Source organism: Octopus bimaculoides, chromosome 11, assembly GCF_001194135.2.
Source record: "Octopus bimaculoides isolate UCB-OBI-ISO-001 chromosome 11, ASM119413v2, whole genome shotgun sequence".
NCBI classification, from domain to species: domain Eukaryota; kingdom Metazoa; phylum Mollusca; class Cephalopoda; order Octopoda; family Octopodidae; genus Octopus; species Octopus bimaculoides.
Window position 1 is genome coordinate 7,397,513 of NC_068991.1, and position 14,495 is coordinate 7,412,007.

General features: G+C 35.0%; 2 protein-coding genes across 3 annotated transcripts in view; one reads left to right on the forward strand and one right to left on the reverse strand.

The window, feature by feature from the left end:
• Positions 1-6,944, reverse strand: part of LOC106874877 (isoaspartyl peptidase/L-asparaginase) — a 15,371-nt gene extending 8,427 nt beyond the window's left edge. The window contains exon 1 of one of the 2 annotated variants that reach the window (XM_014922777.2): positions 6,858-6,944. The gene's annotated coding sequence lies outside the window, so the exon portion shown is untranslated. Of the gene's footprint in view, positions 1-366; positions 1,303-6,857 lie in introns of those variants that run through there. The other variant, XM_014922776.2, reaches the window with a different exon arrangement.
• A 37-nt stretch (positions 6,945-6,981) lies between these two features.
• LOC106874864 (protein phosphatase methylesterase 1) overlaps positions 6,982-14,495 on the forward strand; it is a 22,305-nt gene continuing 14,791 nt past the window's right edge. Inside the window, exons 1-4 of the mRNA XM_052971502.1 lie at positions 6,982-7,121; positions 11,548-11,650; positions 12,027-12,119; positions 12,857-12,914. Coding sequence (XP_052827462.1) covers positions 7,063-7,121; positions 11,548-11,650; positions 12,027-12,119; positions 12,857-12,914 — 313 coding nt within the window. The 5' untranslated portion in view covers positions 6,982-7,062. The remainder of the gene's footprint in view (positions 7,122-11,547; positions 11,651-12,026; positions 12,120-12,856; positions 12,915-14,495) is intronic.

Consider the following 14,495-nt stretch of genomic DNA (forward strand, 5'->3'; position numbering starts at 1 on the left):
TTCTGAAAAAAAATTTTCAAAAATCTCAATTTCAAAATTTCGATTCCCCCTTCCCCGGTTTTTATATAGATCCACAGGGTAAACCTAACCCTAACCCTAACCCTAACCCTAACCCTGAACCTGACCTGAGATTTGGCTGTTATTTCTAGCAAGTAAATAGCCTGCATGGGTGGGGGGTTGAAATTTTTCAAACAATTTTTTTTCAGAATCGGAATCTCCATAGCCTAAAACGTGGGATTCCGTAAAAAAATAAATAAATAAGGGGGGGGTTCAGATTACATATAGTCCGTCTCCGCCCTTCTCCACTTGGTGCCAACATGACCTTTCCGTCCTTTAAATAAAGAAATAACAAATATATTTACTTACCTGAGTACTTAATGATATTGAATAAAAATCGATTTCTAAATATAATTATTTGTAAAAACAGACAGTTTTTAAAAAAAATATTTTAGATATATTTAAACTTAGACGGGCATTTGTGCTGCTTTTGATTGAGTCGAAGGGTCTTCAAAACAATTCGTACCAGTTTCTTCTTCGATTTTTTTCTGAATTTTAGCAGCCTTTTTATCATAAAAGCTTTTCACTCTCTTCAAATAGCTTACACGTAAAGTTTTTAATCTGTATCCGACTACAACACCTATGACAAATGCAATTGATGCCGCTATAACAATTTCCCTGCCCGTGGCATGCATTTTGACGAGCATTTTCAAACTCAATCATGTTTAACTTAGCTAGAAAACTATGGAATACAATATGCGTCATCTAAGCCTAATTTGTGTTAACTTGTTTTAGGTAAACTAGTGAATGTGCGAGCGAGTGCACATATAGTCTTTTACTCTTTAACTTGTTTCAGTCATTTGACTGCGGTCATGCTGGAGCACCGCCTTTAGTCGAGCAAATCGACCCCAGGACTTATTCTTTGTAAGCCTAGTACTTATTCTATCGATCGCTTTTGCCGAACCGCTAAGTCACGGGGACATAAACACACCAGCATCGGTTGTCAAGTGATGTTGGGGGTGGGAACAAACACAGACACACATACATATATACAACGGGCTTCTTTCAGTTTCCGTCTATCAAAGAAACCGAGTAATCAAGATATTGTAGCACGTCTGTTCAACCGTACTTCTTTTTCACTCGTTCCACATGAATTGTCTGAATGGTGATGTTTATGAAACTAGCACATATTTTTTTGTTGCACGTTTCGTTATGTCTCCGTTCCGTTTTAAGTTCAAATCATACTGGATGATCGATTTCGTTATTCCAACCTTTGAGGGATTGATAAAATAAGTAGCAGCAGCAATTAACTGAGAATTAATTCAATGCACTAAACGTCTATCTTTAAAAACAAAACAAAAAAAACATTCAGAAAAAGATCGTTATTTTATTATTTTTCCTGTAATAAAATTCGTTTGAAAATATTTTTAATTGCAATTAATTTTTAAAAATAAAATATTTTAAACTGAAAGCTGTACATTTTTTTATATATATATATATCATAATGATGCATTTTCGGGATAATAAACAATTTCTACGAACATAACGTCGGGTGAAGCTACTTTCACATTTAGATGAATTAGTTGACTCTAAAGGGCGCTATTTACCGCAATTTCTTGGGTTCCACTATAAACAGTAAGTTAATTAATAATCAGACGGATTGTTTTTTTTTGGGGGGGGGGATCAGGTTTTAAATCATAAATGTGTGTGAAAACAAATTCATTACATGATGAATTTTGCGACAAATTATTTATAATTCCAATTTTAATGTATGTGGTGCCGGAACAAGCACAAAAATTATCAGTAATTGATCAACAGCATTTGTTTACATTAGAAAAGCTTTTGCATACATCTCGATCGATAATCAATCATTATACACTTTTAATTTGGTTAATGCATTTGGAAAGTGCGTTTATACAGGTAGTTTGGTGAATTGTTTAAAATATTGTTATTTCAAATATATTTAATCTCCTTTTTAGTTTACATTGAGAAAATGTAGTTTAACATTGGGAAATATAAAAATGAAACCAGATAATATCGACTTATCGCTGTTAACTATCGTAGTCAAGACTTGAATTATGAAAGCTATTTTCATATTAATACCTGAACTTTAGCAGCCCAACCTGACCTCGTGCCTGATAATAACTATTATTATTTTACTTTCAATACATCATCCTTTAACACATTATCTAAATTCATGCCCATTCGCGCTCATTTGAGTTATTCTTCTTAGCTGAGTTTATTTCTTTAATTATATAAATTATTACTAACCTCAAAATCGTCGCATCTATTTTTCTATATGTAAGCTTTTGTCAAATTATTTAAGCGAGCTTGAGTAAGTTGTGTTGATGAGGTCCAATAAGATCAAAACATGCTCATAGTTGTTCCTTTGTCTGCAAACAAAGATCAGATTTCCCCTAAACATGTATTTTAATTTTGAAAAATTAATTCTTGATTTCTTGAAGGCTAAATAATCTTTGATTGCTAGTTTCGAGCCTTTTTTTTTTTCTTCTTTTTGCCTACATTATTGAGTAACTACTCAAATTCAGGCCATTAGTTCATCTGAGTTGTTTTCCTTAGCTCATTTTTGTAAAATTAACAATTATTAACGTTTTCCAATTAGATAATATATGGTTTCCCTAGTTCAAACAGATTTAGAATCACAAATTCTTTTACTCCTGGTGAAATATTCTACCACTGTGTATTTTTTCCCCTATAAATAATAATTTTAAATGCAATGGAAGCTGGATTGATATAATGTAATACACAGCAGCATATGTACCTGACATAGCAAGAACTGTAGCAAGTCTAGTAATATGATCAAGGAAATATTTTGATATTGCATATTTAACAAGAGGCAAATATAGTCCACTGTTATGTCTTACTTCTGTATCATTTAGATTTCTTGTTCAGAAAATATTGCCCATACATCTAATTCTTCTCCAGATTGTTATAACTTTGAAAGTTCTTTTGCTCCACCTTTTCCCATACAGACATCAGCCTATTGAAGTTTGAACTGAACAAGAATGGCATTGATCTGGGAGGGCCTGGTAAATACCATAAAAATGCCCCTCCTCCTTGGACATATAAGTTCTGAGAAGCTGGTGGTCCTTTGTGTTGGCAACAATTATAGAGTGAAGTACATAAGTTTGGATATGTTCATATGTCAAAAGGAGAAAAGGAATCTGATGTTCCCAGACCAACCCTTCGTTTGAGAAAAGAGATTTTCTAACCCATAGATTTAGGGTAAGGAGAGAGGGTAAATGAATGAAGTGTGTGTAGGTAAAGTATTGGAAGGAAGAAAAAGTAATGAAATTCAAAATATTCATTTTTGTGTAGTGTTGTTTAACTAGAAGTCAGTGGACACAAGTGATAGTTTAAAGAAGTGAAAAAATATGAGTATAGAGATAGTGTAGAAAATATTGGTGACGTTATGTGGTCAGGGAATAGAGGCAGAAATTACAGAAGAATATGCATTTTTATAAGGTGGAAGGCTTCTCTGATACCCTGCTATTCCTTGGTGGAAATATTGATATGATATGGTTTACATTATACTAGAATCATTTTCCCAAAACTGTATTTTAGAATGAACTGTTTTCTTTCTATTTCAAAGGTTATTAATGACTACTGACGGCTATTCTTCAAAATTGCCAAAAATTCTCAAAATGTAAGTTACACAGTATGTTTCTAAATTTCATCAATCCCCTTTATTTTATTATTCAATGCTTTTCCAGAATTAAATGTTTTTACAGGATGTTTTTTTAAATTTTTTATTTCTGACTGCTATTAGTGGGGAATCTTTTGTATTAACCTAGTGTATTATTGAGAGAAATTTATTGTTTGGATCTCTACTGTGGAACTTTGAATCCTATTGTCTACTTACTGGGATTATAGGCGATCGTTTTAGGAGAAAATAGTTGTTTTAGAGAGCATGATTTCTTTGACTTCTCAGTAAAAAATACTTAAGATAATAGTATGTGAGTTGAGTGAGAGTTGGCTACTATTTCTAGCGGGTCAAAGTAACAGCATAGAGCCTTTTTCTATGGCTTGTTAATAACAAATATTTTAATGATTCATCAGGTAGTCTTCATCAGTAATACTGGTTGTTGTTGAGCCCAAGCTCAGCTCTGACTGAGCAGACCAATAATCAAACTGATTATCACATTCCATGTGGTTGGTAAGCAAACTACTTACCACACAGCCACTCCTGCACCTATATGATCTGTAATTAATATATACATTTAACATTAAATCAATTTGTGATTTGATTAATCAAGATGAATATAACTGGATTATTCATGTGGAAATTGATATGCCAGCTAGATAAATATGTTTAGTTACAAAAGGACATCAAGGCTGCTATCAAGAATTTTCATGTTTCTCCTATAATCTCTTGAGCTTTGCATTCATACAACATGACTATAGACTAACTGGTATGATGTACATTGTTGTACCAACAATGTCTCAAGAGAAATACTCTAAATTACAATAGGATAGGTGTACTTTCGATATAGTTTTTCTTAAGTGTATTTATGTAACTATTATGCAATAAATTAAACAAGTATTCATGCTAAGAATAAGATTCTTGGTAGTCAAGAATCCATTTGTTGCTAACATTCAGGCTAGGTCTTCAGTCCTCTCTCTCACCCATCTTTGGGACCTTGAAAATGGTGATGAGCAATGAGCTTTCTTCTTCACTGTACAAAAAAAGACAAAAAGAAGAGTTACCTAATATATAAATCATGCCACTGGACTCGCTCCTGTGCAGGTGGCACGTAAAATACACCATTTTGAGGGCGGCCGTTGCCAGTACTGCCTGACTGGTTTTCATGCTGGTGGCATGTAAAAGCACCCACTACACTCTTGGAGTAGTTGGCGTTAGGAAGGGCATCCAGCTGTAGAAGCTCTGCCAAATCAGATTGGAACCTGGTGTAGCCCTCTCATTCACCAGTCCTCAGTCAAATCGTCCAACCCATGCAAGCATGGAAAGCAGACATTAAACGATGATGGTGATGATGATGATCTCATCATTAGTTGGCAGAGAGCAAATTAACCCCGGTGCTCCCCAGTGCAGCAAAGAGGTTTGAAAGTTAAACATTGATGCAGGTCTAAAAATTACATTTTCCAAAAAAGTGTGATGAATGGGATTTCATTAAGAGCAAATGATAAAACAATCAGAGAGGAATTGTATGCATGCTCCTTGGGGCTTCTAAGCATTGTACAATGGGGAACAACTGGACTAGGTCAATCAGTGTGCACCCACCATCATTTGGAATGTATACTAGGCTGTATACTGTGTTTATAGAAACTCTCTTTTACTCTTTTACTTGTTTCAGTCAATTGACTGCGGCCATGCTGGAGCACCGCCTTTAGTCGAGCAAATCGACCCCAGGACTTATTCTTTGTAAGCCTAGTACTTATTCTAGCGGTCTCTTTTTGCCGAACCGCTAAGTTACGGGGACGCAAACACACCAGCATCGGTTGTCAAGCGATTTTAGGGGGACCAACACAAACACACAAACATGCACACACACTATTCTTATCATCATAATTTAACACCCATTTTCCACGCTGGCATGGGTTGCAGGGTCTAAGTGGATCTGGTGAGTCACAGGGTTGTGTCAAACTCCGGTATCAGTTTTGGCATGGCTTCTATAGTTGGGTGCTTTTCTTGTGCTACTGACATTTCGACTAAGTGAAGGGAAGTATTTGAGAAGGGGAGGTTGCTAAAGATGTTGAGAGCTTAAAATATGATCGAGGGACATATGCAGGTGTTGTGCTATAGAGAAGATACATGGCTACTCTGCATTATATAAGGGTAGGTGGGAGTAACTGGAAAAAAGATAAGATGGTAGTGACAGAGTGAATGCTCAATTCTATTGACTAATTGTTGCCAATGCAAGCTGCCATCAGTTTCGTTGAAATATATATATATATATATATATATATATATATGCAGATTAGATTGTAGTTTATTTCATTTTAACTATTATCAGTTAAACTAAATATACAGTTATGAATTTCTTGACTGAATGTTGTACATTTTGTGATGGCTAGTGGTATAATTAAGTTCTTCATACAAAATTTATGATCCCATTTCAGTGGCTTCACTTATTCTTCTAATGTCTTTGATTATAAAGAATTTAGCTTCTATAGTTATTACTACCCTTAACACAAGGTTGGTTTTTCATGGGCTTAACTTTATGCTTAATTAATTTCCAGGATTTTAACAAACAATAGAATATCTCACTCAGGACAGGTTGTTGTCAGTACTGAATGAATTTTAGCATTGAAAGCCAATAATATTTTCCAGTTCAAGTGCATTTTCCCCCACTACATTTAAACTAAGTAGACCATTCGTTAGTTAAGCGTCTTAGCAGAGTTTGTTGAAAGGTTGGGATTTATTAACCCTTCAGCATACTGTCTTGAAATTTATTAATTCAGATCGCTCATAACAGCAAGATTTCAAGCTAATTACTAAATTAGAAAAATTCAATGGCCAAATAAAAAGTAAAGCAATATGTTAAATTAAGTAGCTGTGTAAATTCTATATTTATTTCTTTGATAACGTAAAAAATGCTTTCATAATAAAAAAAAAATGAAAACTTAAATTATACCATGACTTTTTATAATCTCGGGCTGTGAATAAGTTTTCAAGCTCTCCTTTTCCCACGAACAGGGAATATATATTTACCTAAGTATAATGCCAGTTTGAAGACTTCTTTGCAAACGGGGCCCAAGAAACCCAACTAGAAAAACGCGAGGTTCTTTGAAATGTGACCTTTTTTTTTCTCATTGCTAGGGGAAGTAATTTCATGTTAAGATTTTTTTTCAATTTGTATGCATGAATAAACACTTACTATAAAATAAGTGATTTTCTTTTTGGCATTATAGTAGATAAGAACGACTTTATTATATTTAACTTGTAGAAATATTCGCTAACTATGGTGTTCCGTCAGTAAATGTTGGTTTCGACGTCACAGCTTTTCTGCATTCAATAAAATGTCTGCAGGTTGTATCAGTTTTAAAGGACATCTACTTCGTCTCAATTTATGAACGAGAAACATGAGAAAACAAGTTCTTTCTAACCAGTTGCCTTCAATGCCTCCTTCTGCCTCATATGGGTAAGAAAACCTCTTCTTAAAATTTGTCGTTTTCATGCATCCATCATAAATCTTCGATTACATCGTTCACCCACGAACGACTACGTTCGTTTTTCGAAAAATAAATATCACCCCCACCCCCCTTCAGTTGTTAAAACAGATTAAATATAATTGAATTTATAGTTCGCTAGATTTCTAATTAGAAATTAGATATTTAAAATTAAAACAAAGAAAATGAGGGAAATAGGGGAAGCAATAGCGAAAATTAATATCAGAGGTATCACATTTAGTTTTCCTAACAAAGTATCGTTTAAGAAGCGTCTACAGCAACAATATTTTCTTCACCTTCATTCAAATCATTTTAATATTTCTATATTGTTTCGTTACTGAAATGGTTTTTGTTTTGTATTTCCAAAATGTGAAAAGGTTTTTATTTTTAGATTGAATTTTCGCAATCTTTGTGAGATATGCGATCGCCGATTCATCGATTGTTATTGTTGGTTTGCAATATTTCTTCCGAAATATTCGTAACAATAGATGGAATTCTTGGAAGTTTAGTTGTCTAAAATAACGAATACCAAACAATTAGATAAAAAATATAGCTTTGAGGATCTTGCAAATGAAAAAGAGCTGCGCTAAATGATTTCAAAATATAATTAAGAAAACAATAATCAATTAATACAATAAAAACACGCAACTTTTAATTAATACAGAATTATGACACGTATCATCTTCCATACATATTTGCAAATTTTTAATTTGTTTAAACGCCTTAACTGCAAGATGTAAAAATTAAAATATTCCCATGTAAATAATTAGGGCGAAAAACCTATTTAAATAATTTTGTTTTTCGTTCATTGACTACATGTTTATCAGTCATTGAGCACGCATTATAAAACTACTCTGGAAAATGTGGAGCTCTTCTTAATTGTTGTTGTTGTTGTTGGAAGTATTTAGATGGCACAAATGGTAGGGGACTGAGCGATGTTCATTATTTATACTCAGTTCCGTTCCTCTACGTTGTGAGTTCAAAACCCGTGGGATTTTATACACTCGAAAGTCGATATAAAATTGGTTTCGACTTAGTATCATCATCATCATTTAACATCCGTTGTCCATGCTGGCATGGGTTGGACGGTTTGACTGCGTTGGTACGCTGGAGACTGCGCCAGGATCCAGTCTGATTTGACATGGTTTTCTACGGCTTGATGCCCTCCCCAACGCCAACCAATCCGAGAGTGCAGTAGGTGCTTTTACGGTAAAAATTTATCCTTTTGCGTGTCACTGGCACGGCGGATGCCATTTACGTGACACTGGTATCTGTTACGGCTGCGATTTTACTTGGCTTGAAGGATCTTCTCAAGTACGACATAATGCCAAAGGTCTTGGGCATTGTCTCCGTGCGGCCCAACACTCGAAATGAGCTCGGCCACTTTACACCACCTCACTTCCGTGAGGCCCTTTGGGAGTAAATAAACAACTATTCATTTGTGTTAATGCAGCTATTACTTACATCACAACACACAAACCAGCAAAGGGAGCGTCGTTCTATGTTGTTGTTTTATCTGCTAGAAATATTAACCAGATTTCCCTCAGATCACATCTTACCATCTTAAATAAAGGAAGGACATATTGAATAATGCAGTCTGAGATACCCTACTCTTGAAAACAAGATTGGAATGGTTATGGCTACTTTTCAGTAGGGGGGGAGGTGACAAGACTTTCAGACCACCCTGTACTGTATGTGCTATCTGACTTTTTATTTTGCTGATTTGGAAGTTTGATGGTGTGCCTATTGCCTTTGTAGTTCTCTGAGGTCAGTGAGAGTGATTTAGTTAATTTTTGTCACGACTTGTTATGAGTTGACAGCTCCAGGAAAACTTTGGGCAGGGAGGGAATTTTAGGTGGCTGATATTCTACAGAGTAAGGATTAGACATATTGGTTAGTGTATGACCTGGGTGGAGAGTGGCCACAATATGGGTAAGGAGAGAAGGAGAGACAAGTTTGTTGAGAGTATGTTAGTGACGGTTGCTGTAATAAAGGTAGAAAATGCAGAAAAAGAAAATATATTTTCTCTTGTTCAATTCCCTTTTCTATATCATGTATATTTCCATCTTTCCATTAAAGTTGCATGAGAATAATTGTCTTCAGTATTAATCTTAAAAATTTCCTTATCAGCTACATTTACCAAGGTGTTTTGAAGAAAAGTAATATGGGCAACAAGTCTTGATTCTGTTTAGCCTTTAGTGAGCTAATGGCATTTATAATCACTGTATTGCTATATACCTAGGTCACACACATGACTTGACACATGTTCAAGTATTTACTGTTGCTGCAGGTAACTTTGAGAACAATGTGTTATTGTTGGCATATGGTAAACAAACTTTCTAATGCCACTTTACCTGGAATGGTTCCAGAACCCCTCCCCAACTTGTAGTAACTAATAATTAATCTGATTCTCTGATAATATCTGTTAGAATATTGAAAGAGGTAGTCATGTTATGCCATTTGTGTTCTTTTTTTCTAACATTTCATTTTCATGTAGGTGAGACTGTCAAGATTAAAAAATTAACTGAATACTGTGAGTCTCTGTATAAGCTCGAAATGGAGTCTTCCTAAGGCTCTAATTTATGGTCCATATTATTTGTCCTTCATATTGTTTGATCTGCATACTCCTTCGATTCTGTGTGGTATACAGAATTCAAGTGAGAAATAGAATAAATAGTAATGTAAGTTTTTGGAAGCTGCTACCTTACCAGAGAAATAGATAAAAGAATAATTTGAAGATGAGCACTTCAGAAGTATTTAATGTAGAGGATTTTTGCAAAAGCAACCAAAAATTAGAGATATATCTGGATTAAATTCTGTGAAGTGGTTGATGTTAGGGAGGGCATCTAGCCATAGAAACCATGCCAAAGTAGACATTAGAACTTAATACAGTCCTTTAGCGCATTAGCTCCTGTCAAACTGTCTAGCCATGCCAGCATGGAAAATGAACTTTAACCCTTTCAATACCAACCTGGCCAAAACCGCCTCTGGCTCTGTAGTAAAAATGTCTTGTTTTAATGTTTTGAATTAAAATCTTCCACCAAACCTTAGTCACAATTTATGTTCCTAACACTAGCTTAATGATAACTAAATTATTTTACTAAACTCTATGTTATATTTAAAATTAATTCAAAGAAAAAAAAGCATCTCAAAAGAAATACAGTAACAAAAAGGTTAAATGGTGATGATGATTTTTTTATCATTATAAAAAGACAAAGGTAATGCATAGTTGCTGATAATATTCTTGCAGGAATGATAAAAAAAAATGTGGAAATCTAAACTGTGAAAAAGTTAACAGGATTGGAGAAAAACCAAGAAGTAAAATGATGGCTTGGATAGTGTGGGCCTCATGTGTTGTTTCAGTTGTATGGTCTCTGAAGTAATACAGCTACCTCTAAGCACGAAACATTTACCAATGACCCAGGGGAAGATAGTTTATTAATTTATTCTTACCTTTCTGTGTGCAGAAAGTTAAAAGAAAAATTTTGAAGTGGTGAATATTTTTAATTGTCACCGAGATCTTTCTTTTTGCATAAACTAATGTTATTTGCACTTTTGGATTCAAACGGCTCACCAGAACAAGAAATTATAATCATAATAATTCAAGACATTAACAATGGAAAATAACCAAATTAAATATGATTACCCAGGAATTTTAACAGTCTTATGTAAAAATGAACCATAGTGTGTGAAAAGAATAGGAAGATAATTCAGTTGGTTTGAGACTTTTTAGAAGACTCTTTACCACTGTGTGGATCTTCTATGACTTGTTTCAGCCATTGGACTGTGGCCATACTGTGGCAATGCCTCGAAGGCTTTATTTGAACAAGTCAGCCCTAGTACTTATTATTAATTCTGTTACTTATTCTATCAATGTCTTTTAGTGAACTACTAAGTTATGGGGATGTAAACAAACCAACACTGGTTATTAAGCAGTAATAGAAATAAACACACACACACACACTATTCACTTCCACACAGTTTCCATTTACTGAATTCACTTACAAGGTATTGGTCAGCCCAGGGTTATACTAGAAGACACCCAAAGTACCATGCAATGGGACAGTGAGCACCTTCCCCCATGAGATCATAGTGTTAAGGTAACATGGTTCATGTGTAGCTTTGGTAAAGTACAAAGAAATGGCCAAACTCCTTTGAATTGGTAAATTTTAAACTTCACAATGGAAGTGATTAAGTAAATATTGTGTGTATTGTATATTTTCTTGTAGTCATATGATGATGATGATAATGTCTTTTTTTTTTTTCTCATCTAGATTAAATTTTGACTTTCAGTAGACCCCATTTTATAGATTAAAAGTCTCATGAAATAATTCTTGTGTTTTTCTGATGCTTTTAAATTAAGTTTGTAAGATGATTTTTCTTGGTTGCTTATTTTAGGAGTAATAACCGGCGCGGTAACCTGTCAAGACAGCGGGACTACACCCCTACTACGTGGGACAAGTATTATCATAAAAAGCATGATATAGAAGTTGAAAAAAATGTATCCTTTTCATGAATGCATGGACATTTTGAAATTCAGTATTGCCCTAAGAAATTCAGTATTGCTCAGAGGCACTACAACCCAGAAGAAAAAGTAGCCAAAAGTGCATGAACAGTATATAGAATAATGAACAGAAATTGAACACTGGATGAGTCATTTAAAAAAAGAGGGTGGTGGGGCATCAGGTGTGAATTTCAGGAAGCCTGGAAGTTTTGAAGGATGCAGTGCCCTGACAGCTAACAACTGGTGTGGGTAAGTTATTCCATGCTTGAGCAATTCTGCTGTGTTTAAGTGAAATATAAAAAAAAAATTATGTGCTTTTTTTTTTTTAGCAACTTGTTATTTCACATGTTAAGATTTCCCTTAACTTGATCAGACATTCCGGGTATATGAATGTGGAACAGAAGGACCAGTTTTGTTTCTTCTTCATGGAGGAGGATATTCTGCTTTATCTTGGGCTCTCTTGTCTGTAAGTACCCAACACAATTATTTCTCTAATTTACAATATTGGTTTTCAAAATTTGGCCAGCAACTTCAGGGGAGGGGATAAGTCAATAACATCAATCCCAGTATTCAACTGGTATGTATTTCAGTTCTATATTTAGGAGATGAGGAATTATGTACATTATTTACATTTGACGGATATTTGTCCTCATCTTGTTTGTTGTTAACACAACGTTTCGGCTGATATACTCTCCAGCCTTCACTAACCACTATACCATATACCCGTGGGCATATGGCGTAGTGGTTAAAAGCGTGGGCTACTAACCCCAAGATTCCAAGTTCGATTCCAGGCAGTGACCTGAATAATAATGATAATAATAATAGTAATAATAATAATAATAATAATAATAATAACAGCAACAACCTTAGGAATGAGAACCCAGGTTTGAAATTTCCCCCTTGACACCTAATGAAGGCTGGAGGGCATATCAGCCGAAAAGTGTTAACAACAAACAAGATGAGGACAAATATTCATCAAATATAAATAATGATATGTATTTTTGCTTGACATCTAAACCTTGCATCTTTTTTGTTGATGTTTTGAGTCTTTCTTAGTGTTTACTCAGCTACCAGTGTACTTAACTAGACTCTGCTAACAGCAATATTCTTAAATATCTATCAACTAGGCCATCAATTTCGTTTTATAACCAGATTGCAGATATAATTAATATTGGAACGTCCTTATTCTTTCTATTTTGATAGTCAACTCTCTGCGAACTTGTTAGTTGCCGTTGTGTTGCTCTTGATTTGAGGGGACATGGTAATTATATATTTTCTATAATTCTTCACCATTGTTCATTTATTTCCCATTTTCCTTTTTTCTTTTCTCTTTGTTTCAGTCATTAGACTGTGGCCATGCTGGGGCTGTGCCTTGAAGAATTTTAGTTGAATGAATCAACCCCAGTACTTAGGTTTTTAAAACCTGGTACTTAGTCTATCAGTCTCTTTTGCTGAACTGCTGTGTCGCTGGGACATAAACACACCAACGCCAGTGGTGGGGGACAAACACAAATACAAAGAGACACACACACATAGATATATATGATGGGCTTCTTTCAGTTTCTGCCTACCAAATCCACTCACATGGCTTTGGTCTGCCTGAGGCTATAGTTGAAGACATTTGCCCAAGGTGCCATGCAGTTGGACTGAAGCTGGAACAATGTGGTTAACAAAAATATGTAGTTGTTAATGTGAATATTTTCTATAAGATTTAAAAAAAGAATTTAGATGGCAATATGTTGTGCTTGAGAAGACCCATGAAGCCAAGTGAAAACGCAGTTGTGATGCTGGTGTCATGTAACTGGCACCCATGCAGGTAGCATGTAAAAAGCACCTTTCAAACATTGAGCTTTAAAGAGGCAAAATGGTTGAGCTCCTTTCAAATGTTGAGCCTCACAGAGGCAACAACTGAGACCATTGGGAATTATGTTGTGCTTGAGAGGAAGACCCACCAAGCCAAGTAAAATTGCAGTCATGGAAGATACTGGTGTCACGCATATGGCACCCATGAAAGTGGCACGTAAAGGCACCTTTTGAGCATTGGGCCTCACGGAGGCAAGGACCGAGACCATTTGGCATTAGGCTAGGCTTCTAGTGCTGGGCCTCACGGAGGCAATGACCAATTCCATTTGGCATTATGCTGTGCTTGAGAAAACCCATCAAGCCAAATAAAACTGCAGTCATGGCAGGTACTGGTGTCATGCAAATGGCACCCATGCAAATGGCACCCATGCCAGTGGCACATTAAAGTACCCATTACACTCTTGGAGTGGTTGGTGTTAGGAAGGTGCCAAAACTGATTGGAGTCAGGGGCAGCCTTCCAGCTTGTCAGCCCTGGTCAAATCATCCCACCCATGCCAGCATGGACAATGGATGTTAAATGATGGTGATGATAATTTTATATTGTTGAAGGAAGTATATTTATCATTCTTTTGCCTAACCAATCAATGATTGCTGTCACAATGTTATATATATATATATATATATATATATATATATATATATATATATATATATATATACATATTAGTGGGACCTGTGTAAATTCGATAGAAAGAAAAAATTTAAGAGGACCTGTTTAAGAAAGAAAGGATGATTTATATTTTTATGGCTTTCATAGTTTAGTTTTCTTTAAATATACTTGATGTTTGTCTACATTCATTTCCTCATGTCGCCGTCTGTGTTGTTTTTTTTTTCTCTTTTTTATTATATCTTCTCCCTTTAACTTTTCACACCACCATTATCATCACCACTATAATTTTCAGTAACAAAGCTCATTTCAGTTCAGCTGTTTGTTTGATGATGTATCTCTTCTCTGGCAATACAAACGCTATCTGCCCCC